Here is a 15,504-nt window from a genome sequence, read left to right as displayed (position 1 = left end):
TATTCTGTAAAGTGTAACTGCCTCAGGATTAATGGGAATGGTGGCCCTAGACCTTGTTTTACAAACTGAAATAGTAAAACAGTTGTATTTATCAGAGACAATTTGCTGCAACTGATTAACATTAATCTGATTTCCTGTGAGTCAATTTCCTGGAGATATAGTAAACAGGCCAATTACCTGCTATTGACTTCTTTTATTACAAAGATTTAGATATTTGCGACAGATGTACATGTAAATACATGGAGTTGCTGACAATGTGAATAAAACAAAAACAATGTTTAATCTGGTTAAAGGATTTCTAGTTGGTCTTACATTTTAGAAGTTTAGTTTTCAAAGGTATGTTATGAGAAGTTGTGGCTTTTTGGTTTTTTTATGGCCTTGGAAGCTCACTCTTTTGGGACAAACTTTTGCTTGTTCTTAACCCGCATCTCACAGAAGTTATGAAAGCAAGGAAGTGAATATGACAAGACTGATAATTATTTTAAAATTATCAAACAGGTCTTTCCATCCAACAGATGCTGGATGCATCATTAAGTCAGGAGAGTGTCAGCTCCAAGGACACACACAGACCTGGGTTCCAAGCGTGGCCCTTGTTGTCCTAGGTCTTTCACCTTGTGGCATCTATTTTTATGAACTTCAGTTTCCTAATCTGTGAAAATGGGGGTGATATTTTCCTTGTGGTATTCTTAGAGCGTAAGTATCAAGTGAGGACATGTGACGGTGGTCCAGGAACTGGCTGGGAGCCTGCAGAAAGTGTAGTTAGCCACTCTCAGCCTCACCTTGGTTTCTGAGTCCCTCTCTGACAGGCCACACGTTTACATGCTCAGACTGACTTCTGGGCAGGCCTTCTCCTCTGCCTGCACTGACTGGCTCACCAGGTGGGGTAAGAAACTGCATCAACATTTAATCATGAAAGCAAAAAGTTTATTCATGTTTGAAACTACATATAACTACCACGAGGAAGACTTTTTCAATCCAGGGTGTAATCCAGTTAGAAAGGAACACGAAACGTTTTTAATACATTAGAATCACCGCCACAAATTATTTTCATGACTCAATCAGTTTCAGAATCGCATACAATACAAAAAGAGAGAAAGGAGAGGGGGCCCCATTACACAGGGGGAAATATACAGTACTGAATACTGAAATCTGAATGCATCACAATTAGTCATCGCTTTTTTTTTTTTTGCATGGATTAGTAACAAGATGAAGAACATTCAAAATGTTTCTCAGTATTTACAACAGTTTTACTGATCCTGTGTTAATTTAAGACCCAATGTTTCCACTCTTGGTTTTTTAAAAGTTGCAAATGCAACCCTGATTTTTCTTTTAAAAGATTACAATGTACATTACATTTTATGAAGGGAAACAAAGAGTAAATTACAAGATGCAAAAAGATAAGAAAGAGACAAACTACAGCGTGAGTATTGTTCAGAGGTAGTAAGTGAGCACTCTAAGCTACAGAACATGTTGAAATTCTATTGGTTTGTATGAGTTCGCATGAGGTAATAAAGCTGTGTTTTGATTGGTGAGATGTATAAATACTCTTTTGCTACACTATATACAACACTCCAGAGAACAGGGCCTTTGCGAATGCCCAGAGGACGTAGCAAACCTTGACAAGTCTGTGCAGCACCCAGTGCACACCATAAAACCCCAGACGGATCTCGTGGTCATCTCTATCAGCAGCAAGTATCTTCAGCTCTCAAAACAGTCTGGATCCATAATTTAATTACCGAGCAGACTCTGGGCACTGGTGCTTTCAGAGAGAGAAAAGATGCTACTGGTCTCTGATCTAATTATAACATAAGAGATCGAAACCCAAGTGTGACGAGGAAGATTCTTAAACACAACCATCATTAACAGGTAGCCAAACAGCTCCTTTATTCCAACTCCATTAGTGATATGAAAGAAGGACAATCAAAGTCTGCAATGGAAATATGCAAGAAGTTCAATTTAGGTGAGGTGAGTCTTTGTATCTGCTTTAGCAATTGAGGTTTAGCATATATTGTACTTTTTACCCTTAAGGCCAAGTAATTGGCAAGTGAGAAACCATTAATGTAAAATATTGATAATAAATTATGATAAAATAGCTATAGGACTGTCAACAATGTTAAATCTTGGCCTAATTGGATAAAGTGCTTTTTTAACATTGTGTGTTTTTAAGTATAAATACAAATGATTATGATTCCTTAAAAAACAGATTTACCAAGTTCTCTAATAAGACAAGGTTTTACAGTAAAGCTGTAGATGGTGGGCTACAAAAACGCTTTCCTTTTCCTCCTATTGCTCTGAATGCACTTATCAAGGCATGTCAGCTCAGGGAAAAGTGTTGCCAGAGATTAGTTAGAGGTATCAGAGTGCACACTTCCTGGGCCTTCTGTAGGAGAAGTCACAGAAGATGGAGTTGTTGCGTCCTGCCAGCCTCCATTAGCCTGAAAGGAAAAGCACAGTTCAACGGGTGCACGTCTACATATTAATTCTCCTCCCCAATTGAAAATACCCCGATGACAACATGAGAGCAAAGATGCATTAGCAAAATGTATTTTCTAAACCCACTTTGGCAGGAGTTTGAAGCATGTGTTAAAGTGGGATTAAATGCATGTAAAACAAATCCATCCTACCAAGTAAAGACTTGGCAATAAATCAGCACGCTGAAGGAGGGCTTCAGCTGGTCTCAAGCTGGCACGAAGCTCGGCCTTTGATTTGCTGATAAAAATCAAGTGACTTGAAGAAAAATCTTATAAGAAGCGCGCAGTGGAGAAGCTCAATGCAATGCTCTGGCAAGACCTTGGGCTCCACAAAGTATAAACTTCAACCCAGCTTAATCCTCGTTTCCATAGAGAAGAAGCCCATCCACCCCCAGGCCCCTTTTCTATACAAGACTGACAGCCAGCTACTATAACCCTTGAAAATGAAGGCCAGAATTTCCCTCCAAATAGGATCTTGCAGAATGAAAATGCATGAACTGTGGAGGAGCACACACTATTCAAATCTGGATTCCAATTATCTGTAACTGGGGCTCCTATTCGGGATGTTGCTACCGCTCTTCACATGCCACTGGCCCTTCCTGCCTCAGACCTGCATCCGCAGTAACAGTGCTCAGAAACAAATTTGCCTTATGTCTTGGCCTATAGAGGCAATTGCTGAAATCAATGTCTGATCAGATTTCTGCTGTGGCAGACAGCTTGTCGCTACATATTTTTATGTCAGTCAAGAAGAGGGAGGTGCTGGGCTTGTGAGTTGGGGAACACTGAGTGGAAGTGACGGGGCGGGCCTTTCTGGAGAGAAGGCGAGGGTGAGCTCTCTGCCACCCAGTGCCTGCGGCACAGACCAGCCTCGTGCTGTGCTGCCCCCAGACCTATACCTCCCACACCAGTGCCAGTGAGGGGCAGAAGGTCCCCCTGACTCCCTCACATCCGTCTGCAACTTGTTCTACGAGTCCATCCAAAATATCTTCTTTTTAGGCCTGCGCTGCTAGGCTACTGAGATTCCTCGCCCAGCCTTGGGCTGGGAATTTTTCCTTCTCCCAATGTGCTGTTCTTAGGGAACCCTGTCTTCGGCTTAACTGCACAGTCCTGCATATAAAGCACCTTTCCTCCCTCTACGTCCACAGAGAAATGGTGGGGAGGGGGGAGAGAGAGGGACCAAAGAACCACACAGAGATGACCAGAGCCGAAGGCAGAAGGATTTTCCAGGCTTTAGGTGCATCAAATCCAGGTTAGGAAAAAAAATAAAGCTATGGCGGTTGATCTTCAAAGCCTCAGCTGTGCAGGTTGGATGGTGACAAGCGCGTGTGTGTTTGTGTGGACTCGAAGAAATCCTCTCCTCTATCTAATAGGTAAGCTGTTCTCACCACTCAGGTATGAAAATATACTTAGAAAAAGAAAATCTCTTACACAGATACAAGTCTAAAGATATTCCATCTGAAGTAAACATCATTCCTCTTTTATCCAAATTTATAAACAACAAATGTACAATATTTTTACCCAGCGTGGCAGCTGGAGGAGAGGTTGTCAGCAAGCATTCTTTTTTTCAAAATAAATTAATCCTTACTCTGGTGGTTTGAGATTATGCACTGTATTATACAACAGCGCCTTATCAAGCCTCATCAGCGAAGATGGAATTCATGTCTGTAAAATGCTGCAGGCAATCACAGTTTCATATTTTATCATGTTGATAAGGATATCGCACATTCTCTGAAGCATTTCAAAACACTTAAATGAAAAAGGAGAAATGCAACTAAAAGGCTTTTTATATGGTTTGTTGTGGGTTATTACGAGTTATTTATAAACCCAAAAAGAAAGATTTGACATTTCAAATGTAGAAGATTTGAGTATTTAATGGTCCTGTTTTCCTTTTACAATTGAACATCCTCAATCACTTTTTAAATCATTAATATTTACTCTCATAGAAAGCTAGGCCTCAAAAAGGGAGACTTCTGTCTGTTTTCTTTCTGACTCTACTACCATGTGTTGGGCAGTTTGTTTCCTCCCTAGTCTGGAGTACCAGATTCTGTCCACCACTCCACCCTGGGGACCCAGTCCCCGCAGCTCCCCTTTAGGTGCTGTGAGTTTGCCATTTTCCATCCATGTCAGGCGGGGGGAAAAGTGAAGTTCTGGTCAATTGGTTACTAAAGTTAAAATTATTTCCTCCGTACTTAACTGAGAGGCCGTGGAAAATGCTGGAGGTGTTTTGCATCCCACATTGACAATACAGCAAGTTACTCTTAAGAACAGGAGTCTTTGTTTAGCTTGGTTTGTTGATCTGTCTGGGGCCCTCCTCCCCTTCACCTGAGCTGTGTTTGGGAATTTTTCCTGCTGCTCGAGTCTAAGATAAATGACCTGTTTTTCACCATCTCCCTGGAACACAGCACGGCCAGTGGGAGATAGCATCTTAATGGGCTGATGCTTAAGTCTCTATTGATGACAGAATGCCAGCCACCCTGGGCCTCTGTGAGGACTTCTAACGGCATGAAGGTAACATCAGTGCTTAGGTTCATAAAATAAAAGTACACTAAAAATGCTGCCTTCCCCACCTGCCAAAAAGATGAGAAGCCAAGTAAAATGGCCATTAATTTATTTATTAGCCACTGTTTACCTGATGCTGTTCCTACAGCTCTTCAAATCTGGTTCCCCAGAGTACTCACATTTAAATTATGTGGACTGTACAGTGAGTTTCCTCCAAGGCCATCACTGTAGCCTCCCGTCTGATTGATAACATGACGGAGGGTATCCACCTAGAAGTGAGACAAAACAAAATTCATCATCCCAAATCTATTAAAACATCATGACTTACAAAAGGAAACAATTTGAATCATGTGTGCCACGAGGGTTTAGCATCTTGAATGAAAGACAAATTTATCAATCAAATGTGACTGGCAGAATTTCAACAATTCTTTGCATATTTAAACTCGCACATCTTTGTTTTTCATGCCAGCCAAACAACAACATCTTCATGGCCATGCAAACTTTGCATCTACACCAGCCAAATGAGCATGGCTGTGGGTGAAACTACTTATAAATATGTATACTGGCTCACCCTCTCACACACGCACACACTCCCACGTGCATAAAAACAAGTAGCTGCTTTCCAGTAAGAGGATGAGAAAAAGAGGTGAACCTGGAATATACTTTAAGAACTCAGGTTTTTGTATTCTGACTTAAAAAAATAAATACAGAAATGAAACAGAGTAATATATTTTAAAAGCATACACACACTGGCACACACAATTTTTCTGTTCTATTTTGTCACGAAAGTAATATGCACCCAACCCCTCTCCATGAGCTCAAGCCAGAGCCGAATGCATTCACAAAGTTTATCAGGTTTGAATCATCCAAAGCCACTGTTCACTTGACTTCTCATTAAATTAAATGTTGGGGCAGATGGTAACGTCCGGAAGCACCCAGCACAGGGTCTGCACGGTGTGCAGACCACTTCCACGGGTTGAGAGTCAGGAGTTTTGAGCCCAAACCCTACCCTGCTAGAAAGGCCCCAGCTGGGGCATTTCTCCTACCTGTGATTGCACATTGGCTCCGACTTGGGACCCTTGGTAAGAATCCCCATTCAGACTCTGCATGTTCATGAACATGTCCCCAGAATTTGGGAGGTTAAAAGAACCAGAAGAACCTGGAAAGGAAAGAGTTAAGTAGCTGAATAACAGAGAGCTACACACATAATCCTCAAAGACCTAGAGGCAGGGAAAGGAGAAAAGGTACAGAAGGGAAAGGTTGTGTACAACATAAGGCATTTCTAGATCTAGGAGGACGGAGAATAACTCCAAGGAGTTAGGTCCTGTGATTCATTTTGCATCTAGGAAAGTACTATCAATGGGGAAGCCCACATACGAAAGAAAGAGAGAATCAAAACAAACAGAAAAACACCCAGCAGCTGGCCTGGAACCAGCCCCTTGTTTTCATTTATCTCCAGGACTTGGTCATTAAGTGAGCTCTTCACCATCATTAACTGTCATGGTGGACAATTACCCAGAGAAGAAACATTTTTCTCAAGCTCTGTCTAAGCCATACACTCTGCCTAACTTTCATCAGTTTCCACGCTCCGTTAAAAAGAACTTGGAGGGGGGGGCTTCCCTCGTGGCACAGTGGTTGAGAGTCCGCCTGCCGATGCAGGGGACACGGGTTCGTGCCCCGGTCCAGGAAGATCCCACATGCCGCGGAGCGGCTGGGCCCGTGAGCCATGGCCGCCAAGCCTGCGCGTCCGGAGCCTGTACTCCGCAACGGGAGAGGCCACAGCAGTGGGAGGCCCGCGTACCGCAAAAAAAAAAAAAAAAAAAAAAGAACTTGGGGGCTGGGGGGAAGAAGACAACAAACCAAAACAAACAAAAAACCCCTCACTTTCTGAATTTTTAAAGATATATTTAAACTATCTCCTTAGAAAAGTCCCTTGATTTGCTTCTCAAGTCCATCTGTTTGGACTAGCCACACATCTTTCATTGCTACTCAAGTTCCCTCTAATTTTAAGATGTTTCCAACTCCACCAAAAAATGCCACATAAAATCTGGCCAAAATGTATTGTATGAGCAGCCAAGATATTGCATCCATGTGTTAAGTACCATACCCCTCACGGCTAACCACATCCTGATCAGCTAACCACGTGCTGAGCCTACCAAGTCAGCACAGGTGCTAAGGAGATGTAAGGACAGCAGACTCGACTCTGCAGCTACATCAGGTAGAAAGCCCTGCTGTCCTAACCCCAACATACCAGCTTCATTACTCACAGCAACAGGTAAATCTCCCACTTCTATTTCACTCGTTCTTTGACAGACCACTATTGATTTTAAAATGACACATGGAACAATATAGTTAAAATAATCGTTAGTGATAGCACTTTGCTTAACTGCTGAATTAAAAACACTGCTAAGTGTGAAAGTTCCAGAATCTAACAGTACAGAGTGGCACTCACTGTGAATAGCGGGTCTACAGGCTCTGGCTATCCACTCATTCACCCACCCCAAGAACAAGTCTGCATTTTAATATAAATCTTCCTTTATAAGTCCACTGTGTCCCCAGTATGGCTCTTGTTTCCTGGTCTGTGGGACAGGGCTTTGTGGCATAAGGCTGCCTGAGCTGAGTAGGGAGTGAGCGCCCGTACGCACCAGAATTTGGCGTGGTGGGCGAGTTGGTCTGGTTGTTCTGCACGGCTGCGGCCACTGCGTGTGCAGCTGTCACGGCTGTCTTTGCAGCGTAGAGATTGGCTTCTTCCTGAAACTTGCCGATATTCTTCTTGTACCTGATTCGTTTGTTGCCAAACCAGTTGGATACCTACAAATCACAGGGATATGAGTAAGGGGAAGCGAGGTTCAAAGAGAGGAACAAAAATCAAACTTCCAATAATAACTGTAGGACACCAAAGGGAGACCTTGGAAGACACTCAATTCCTAGCCTGTGATCACACCCTGGGGATGATGCAGAATGGTGCAGAGGCTCACTTGCTCTTTTGGCAAACCTCTCAACACTCTTGGAATAAGACCACTTCTTGGAGTTGGCCCCAGTAACACTAAAATGGCTGGGAGCACTGTTCATAAAAAATAGTCAACTGGTATATACCAATTAATATATAAATGACTAGTCCCCTGAAAAGGAGCTGAAAAACTAAAGGAAACATTTGTTAAGTTAGGTAAATAATAAGAAATGTTTGTGAAAGAATGACTTATTCTTTTGGGGTCTGGAACTATTTTGGCAGCTGTACAGTAAAATCATGTTTGGTGTGCTAAAAAGAGTAACATCAATTAATAATGGATGAAAAAACCCTTTGTCTCCTGCCTTAGAAGATACTGTATGTCTGCCAAGATGGCTGCTCAAGTTGTGCCAGTTAACATGTGAGAAGGTCACAACGTGAAAACTCAAGCAATTGCAATAAGGTCAAATGCAAATGCAGAATCAGTGGCTGATTTCATCAGGTAGAACATACTTATTTCTTTTGCAAACTACTTATGGTGTCAACCAGAGCAAATGGAAGAGATTTCTAAGGAGGATCTTGGCAACAGGCAGATTTCATCACATTTCATTGACAGTGAAACTTCAGCCCAAGACTCACTGCCTGTAGTTACATTGAGTGTTCAGGCACCTGGGAGCTGAGCTATATAAAGAAGAAGCTAAAACCCACACAGCAATTTATGAATAGGTACCCACTTGCTATATAAAAGGCTCTGACCTCTCTTTTGTTAAAGTAACAGTTTAAAAACACTTTTTAATAATTTCTTAATAATGTGTCAAAGGGGCATGCTGCTGTGGTATCAGGCGGGGTGGGTCACTGTTTCATCCTGAACAGCCATTTAGGGACCCTGAGGGAAAATAAGGAGTGGTATAAGCCCTCCAACCCAATTTACACCAATGGGCATGCTAGTTGACCATCTCTGCCAAGTCTTTAATTGCTTTGGAAATAGAACTCTCATTCTTCAAACTATGGCACTCATCCGTTCAGGGAAAGCTAGAGAGCCCTGGCAAGGGAGCCACATGAGGAAGACAATGTTGGCCTGCAGCAGCCCACACACTGTCCCATCCTGGGGGGGGGTCACTGTGTGCCACACACACAGGGCAGCACACTAGCTGAAGACCTGTGCAGCCACCATGAACACTGGTTCAGACAGCAACAAGCCAAAACTCATCAGGAAGCAAATATGCTGCAGATCAGGCCTTCCTAGCCGTTTCTGTTCCACTATCATCCCCCCACACAACTCCCCGACCCAATGAAGGATTAGACGTGCCCCTTCCTTCCTTCATTTCAAATAGTGGTGGGAATAGTAACTATTTAATGAGCATCTCCTTTGCACTGAGCATCACAGAGCCCTTTGCATACGTTTTCTCATGTAACAATCTTAACAATCTCCAGGACTAGGTGATTGATTGAGGTGGTCACAGGCATCACACCTGTCCCAAATCCAATGGTCTTCTCTCTCCGCAACTTGTTTGACTTCTCAGCAGCATCTGATACTTGTAATTACCTCCCCCCGACCTCTGGCTCCTTCTTAAAGTGCTTTCTTTGCATGGTTTCTGTGACATTATGCTCCTGCTTCTCCTTCCCTGACACACCAGGGTGTGTGTGTGTGTGTGTGTGTGTGCGCGCGTGCGCACGCGTGCTGAGCAATCTTATCTCTATTAACGATTTCAACCATTGTCTCTGTGAATGACTCCCAGATTTCCATCTCTATCCCTAACTTCTATGAAGAATTTCAGTTCTCAATTTTTAGAACATTTCCTTAGAAATGTTCTGCCACAACCTGCAACTCAACAGGTCTAAAAGAGAATTCATGTGTCCTTTAACCTGCGCCTCCGTCTCCATTTTCTCTTCATGTTCATGGCATCTCCAACACCAGAGACGTGGTATTCGCCATGTCACAAAGTCCCTGATTCCACCATTAGATAGTTCTGACGGATACACAGCTTTCTATTTGGAACTAAGATCCGGTTCCCTTCCATTTCCACTCATGGGCCTTAGTTCCAATATCTAGACTGTCACAATATTAGGCTCTCAAACAGCCCTGAGGGACCCAACTCCACTCTGCCATCGGCCTCCTCTGCCCTCCCTTCTTTCAGCCCCATGTGTGTGGGGCAGGTGCATGGGATAACTGTGTGGGACGTGGTGGGGGAGGAAGAGTCAGGAGGGCCCACAGGTGAGGAGGTGAGGAGGACCTGAGCCCGGCAGAACAGGAGTCGTGGAGAGGGCAGAGGTCATGGAAGAGGACTAGAGTAGGCAGAATTTGGCCACTGACTCACTGTGGAGGCCAGGGGAGAGGGAGAAGCCGAGATGATGCTGATGTGGGGCCCAGGCCTCCAAGAGCATGGAGGCAGATGCTCTGGGAGGGATTTCCGCACCAGGAGAAGGCAGCCTCAGTGACTCTTAGGATCCATTCCCAGACCAGAATTATATGACTCTAAAAATAAAAGTTCTGAATTAAGACTGTAAAATGACCCCAAAGGCATTCGCTCTGGCTATGCTTGTTAAAGCAAGTTCTCATAGCCCCCAACTCACTTGTCACAAGCATATCCTCAGCTCAGGAGGCAGACCTAGCGGACCAGCTCACAAAACCTCCTTCAATATATATCACTCTAGCTTGTCTGAGTAAGACTGTCAGCCCTCTGAAAGAGTTAAATATTGAATGTATCTATAGTGCAAAGGGAGATATTCCTGGTTGAGAGGGAATTTGGAATTTCTTAAGCATAATTAATGAAAATTCCCCAACTCTGAATTTAGCAAGAAAGGCCCATCTTAGAATTCTCTTCTTCTAAACAATTCTCTGTTGGATTCTGTACTTTGTAGTTAATATTACCTTGACAATCAGAGAAGCTATAATACATTAATGAAACCTAGCCTGGAAAATCTGATTACAGCTTTATTAACGGTTTCATAATTGAGGAATCTCTATACCATCAAAGGTCTCATCTCCAGATATGTAAGAATTCTGTGTTGATGCATACCCCTGGACCAATCAAACAACAGTCATCACTAATAAAGGTTTATTTAATTCTCACAGTAAAATTTTAATATCACCAGCAGCCTGAGGAAGCTTTAGCAAGTGGATTTGCTTGACATCAGATCGTTTCTATTCTGCTAGTCCCGATACTTCTTAATCTTTAATATCAAGGCAATTAAAATTAATGGCCACTCATCGAAGCTACTGTGGGCAGTGTTTCCTTGACATCAATTGTTTGATGGGATTACCTAGAGGTTAAACTAACAAGCAAGGTTTAATTGGAAGCAATGAAAGAAGCAGTGATCATACGTTATGTTTAACCTGCATAACCACATCTAAATGAATATCTAAAAATGTTAAACTATTTCTTAAATTAAAATATGCACGTCACATTCTGATATCACAGAGTTGGATATTGCAGCAATCAGCTATTAAGACCACACTGCTGCAACTGAGATCGGTGTAATTAATGTATAAATCGACACCTAAGTTCAGGAGTTTTTTTCACATTTCAAAATCAGATGGATACAATTGCAAAAGTCACCCAGCTGGAAGCACCAAAAGCTACAGAGCACACGTGGCCCTCTCCTACACAGGGCTCACAGTGGAGCCAGGCTGTACACACTGGCTCAAAGGAGAGCAGAGCTTGCTCTCTCTCTGAACTTGAATGGTCTGTACACTGGTCCCAGAATAGAAACACAAAGAGAAAATTGGTGGACAAAAAGGGAATATACTGTCCTGTGCTTCTCTTTCGAGCCACATATCAAGGATTCGTGACTCTGGACTGTGCAGAAGGCAAAGGGCCAGGCAAGAATTTTAAGATCAGTTAAAAACAAGAATAAAAACACAAGTACTGGGCTTCCCTGGTGGCGCAGTGGTTGAGAGTCCGCCTGCCGATGCAGGGGACACGGGTTCGTGCCCCGGTCCGGGAGGATCCCACATGCCGCAGAGCGGCTAGGCCCGTGAGCCATGGCCGCTGAACCTGTGTGTCCGGAGCCTGTGCTCCGCAACGGGAGAGGCCACAGCAGTGAGAGGCCCGCGTACCGCAAAAAAAACAAAAACCAAAACAACAAAACCCACAAGTACTCTCCTCCTCCTACTGACGTTCACTGCTACCAGCTCCCAGACTGTACGCCTTTGGCAATCAGGGAAATGAGTAGTGAACATTTTGCAGGCTGGTGATTTTCTGGAGCCCTTCTGCAAGGCCAAGAAGTGGCTGGAAAAGCTTCTGTTCTCTCCCAATTACTATAGCCATGCATTTCCCCTGACTCAATTCAGCTGCAGACTGCCAACTGCCTTTAAAAAGTAAAATGTTTTTCTTTCTTTCTTTTAAAAAAATATTTTACTGAAGTATAATTGATTTATAATGTTGTGTTAATTTCTGCTGTACAGCAAAGTGATTCAGTCATACATACATATATACATATATATATTCTTTCTCATATTCTTTTCTATTATGGTTTATTATGGTTCCAATATAGTTCCCTGTGCTATAGAGTAGGACCTTGTTGTTTATATATACTAGCTTGCATCTGCTGATCCCAAACTCCCAATCCTTCCCTCCCTAACCCCTCCTCCCCCTTGGCAACCACAAGTCTGTTCTCTTCATCTATGAGTCTGTTTCTGTTTCAGAGATATGTTCATTTGTGTCATATTTTAGATTCCACATATAAGTGATATCATATGGTATTTGTCATTCTCTTTCTGACTTTGCTTAGTATGGTAATCTCTAGGTCCATCCATACTGCTGCAAATGGCATTATTTCATTCTTTCTTAGGGCTGAGTAATATTCCATTGTATATATACACACCACATCTTTATCCATTCATCTGCTGATGGACATTTAGTTTGTTTCCATGTCTTGGCTATTGTAAATAGTGCTGCTATGAACATAGCGGTGCATGTATCTTTTTGAATTATAGTTTTGTCTGGGTACATGCCCAGAAATGGGACTGCTGGATCATATGGTAACACTGTTTTTATTTTTTTGAGGAACCTCCATACTGTTTTCCATAGTGGCTGCACCAATTCACATTCCCACCAACAGTGTAAGAGGGTTCCCTTTTCTCTACACCCTCTCCAACATTTGTTATTTGTAGACTTTTTAATGATGGTCACTCTGACCAGTGTGAGGTGGTACCTCATTATAGTTTTGATTTGCATTTCTTTAATAATTAGTGATGATGAGCATCTTTTCATGTGCCTATTGACCATCCATATGCCTTCTTTGGAGAAATGTCTATTAAGGTCTTCTGCCCATTTTTCAGTTGGGTTGTTTTTTTGTTATTGAGTTGTATGAGCTGGTTGTATATTTTGGAAATTAAGCCCTTGTCGGTCACATCACACACTAACAAGGAAATATCAGAAAGGGAATGTAAACAAACAATCCCTTTAAAAATCACATCAGGGCTTCCCTGGTGGCGCAGTGGTTGAGAGTCCGCCTGCCGATGCAGGGGACATGGGTTTGTGCCCCGGTCCGGGAAGATCCCACATGCTGCGGAGCGGCTGGGCCCGTGAGCCATGGCCGCTGAGCCTGCACATCTGGAGCCTGTGCTCCGCAACAGGAGAGGCCACAACATGAGAGGCCCGCATACCGCAAAAAAACAAAAACCAAACAAACAAAAAAACAGGTATAAACCTGACCAAGGAGGTTAAAGATTTATATGCTAAGAACCACAAAACATTAATAAAGGAAACTGAAGATGACTCGAAGAAATAGAAAGATATTCCATGCTCTTGGATTGGAAGAAGTAATATTGTTAAAACAGCCATACTAGCCAAGGCAATCAACAGATTTAATGCGATCCCTATCAGATTACCCATGACATTTTTCACAGAACTAGAACAAATAATCCTAAAATTTATATGGAACCATAAAAGACCCAGAATTTCCAAAGCAATCTGTAGGAAAAAGAACAAAGCAGGAGGCATAACCCTCCCAGACTTCAGACAATACTATTGTCTACAAAGCTACAGTAATCAAAACAGTGTGGTACTGGCACAACAACAGACATATGGATCAGTGGAATAGACTAGAGAGCCCAGAAATAAAGCCACACATCTATGGACAATTAATCTTTGACAAAGGAGGCAAGAATATACAATGGGGAAAAGACAGTCTCTTTAGCAAGTGGTGTTGGGAAAGTTGGACAGCCACATGTAAATCAATGAAGTTAGAACACACCCTCACACCATACACAAAAATAAACTCAAAATGGCTTAAAGACTTAAATCTAAGACATGATACCATAAAACTCCTAGAAGAGAACATACGCATAACTTTCTTTGATGTAAATCGTACCAGTGTTTTCTTAGGTCACTCTCCCAAGGCAATAGAAAGAAAAACAAAAATAAACAAATGGGACCTAATAAGCAAAAATAAATAAACAAATGGGACCTAATCAAACCTATAAGCTTTTGCACAGCAAAGGAAACAATAAACAAAAGGAAAAGATAACCTATGGATGGGAAAAAGTAAAATGTTTTTAAATGTGGAATCTAAAAGAGACAAACTCAGAGAAACCTCTGGAGGTTACCAGGGGTTGATTATAGCTAATAATACTGTATCACATACTTAAATGTTGCTAAAAGAGTACATCTTAAATGTTCTCACTAGGAAAAAGAAATGGTAACTATGTGATGGGATGAAGGTGGTAACTAACACTGTGCAGTAATTATTTGGCAATTTTTAAATGTATCATATCAACACGTTGTATACATTAAACAATGTTATGTTTCAGTTATATCTCAATAAAGCTGGGGAAAAAAGTAAAAATGTTTTCCAAATATGTAACTAAATTCAACTTTTGTGTCACTTTTTTACCTCTTTCAAAAAGATACCCAGAACCTTCTACTCACTTAGAATCTTTAACTGAGGTAGATACATCAGATATGGGCAGTATCACATGATGGGTAAATGCTTGGGACTCAGGGTCTGGTTTCAAATCCACACTGCCATTTACTATGAGTGATCCTGGGCAGATTATTTTAGTACTTTATATTACTCTCATATACAGTGAGAACAATAAGAGTAGTAATAGAAATGTTATTTGTACCTCATAGAAATGTTAGGTACATTAATGATTTTGGTCCATAGTGATTACCTGATATTATTAGCTATCACTACCACCTATGTTTTATCAATGAAGAATCAAGAGATCCAGACTATACACAAGTGGCCCAAAATCATACAGTGAAGTGTGACATATCCATACTTCAACCCCAGGACACCCCATCAATTTTTTTCCTTTTTTACAATGAACTGGGATATGTTTATTGAGTATCTGTTATGGCCAGTGCTATAGTAGGTGCCATGGGGAGATGAAAAAATAAACAGGTACCTGCCTAGAATTTACAATTTGGTTATAAAAACAATGCTAGACACTCAAAATAATTAACAAAAATTGCAGGATGGTGATGATGACACACCAAACTGTACAGAATAGACTATAAGTACACAAGGAATTTGGAAGGAGAGAAGTCCCAGCAGATCTGGGAAATCAAAGAATTCAGAGGTAAGGTGAAACCTGAACTGGACTTCAGCTTCAATTCAATTCAACAGTATTTTTAT

At 41.9% G+C, this 15,504-nt stretch overlaps 1 protein-coding gene across 2 annotated transcripts in view; it reads right to left on the bottom strand.

Annotated features, from left to right (window-relative positions):
- Nucleotides 1-919: 919 nt before the first annotated feature.
- PBX3 (PBX homeobox 3) overlaps nt 920-15,504 on the bottom strand; it is a 230,427-nt gene continuing 215,842 nt past the window's right edge. Inside the window, exons 6-9 of one of the 2 annotated variants that reach the window (XM_079927423.1) lie at nt 7,616-7,781; nt 6,017-6,129; nt 5,150-5,239; nt 920-2,435 (exon numbers count right to left, since the gene is read on the bottom strand). In XM_079927423.1, coding sequence (XP_079783549.1) covers nt 2,343-2,435; nt 5,150-5,239; nt 6,017-6,129; nt 7,616-7,781 — 462 coding nt within the window. In that variant the 3' untranslated portion in view covers nt 920-2,342. The remainder of the gene's footprint in view (nt 2,436-5,149; nt 5,240-6,016; nt 6,130-7,615; nt 7,782-15,504) is intronic. The other variant, XM_079927424.1, reaches the window with a different exon arrangement.

The sequence above is a fragment of the Stenella coeruleoalba genome (genome assembly GCF_951394435.1).
Source record: "Stenella coeruleoalba genome assembly, chromosome: 7".
In the NCBI taxonomy this organism is placed as follows: Eukaryota; Metazoa; Chordata; class Mammalia; order Artiodactyla; family Delphinidae; genus Stenella; species Stenella coeruleoalba.
Note: the sequence above shows the minus strand (reverse complement) of the source record. Positions and strands in the feature narration are given on the sequence as shown.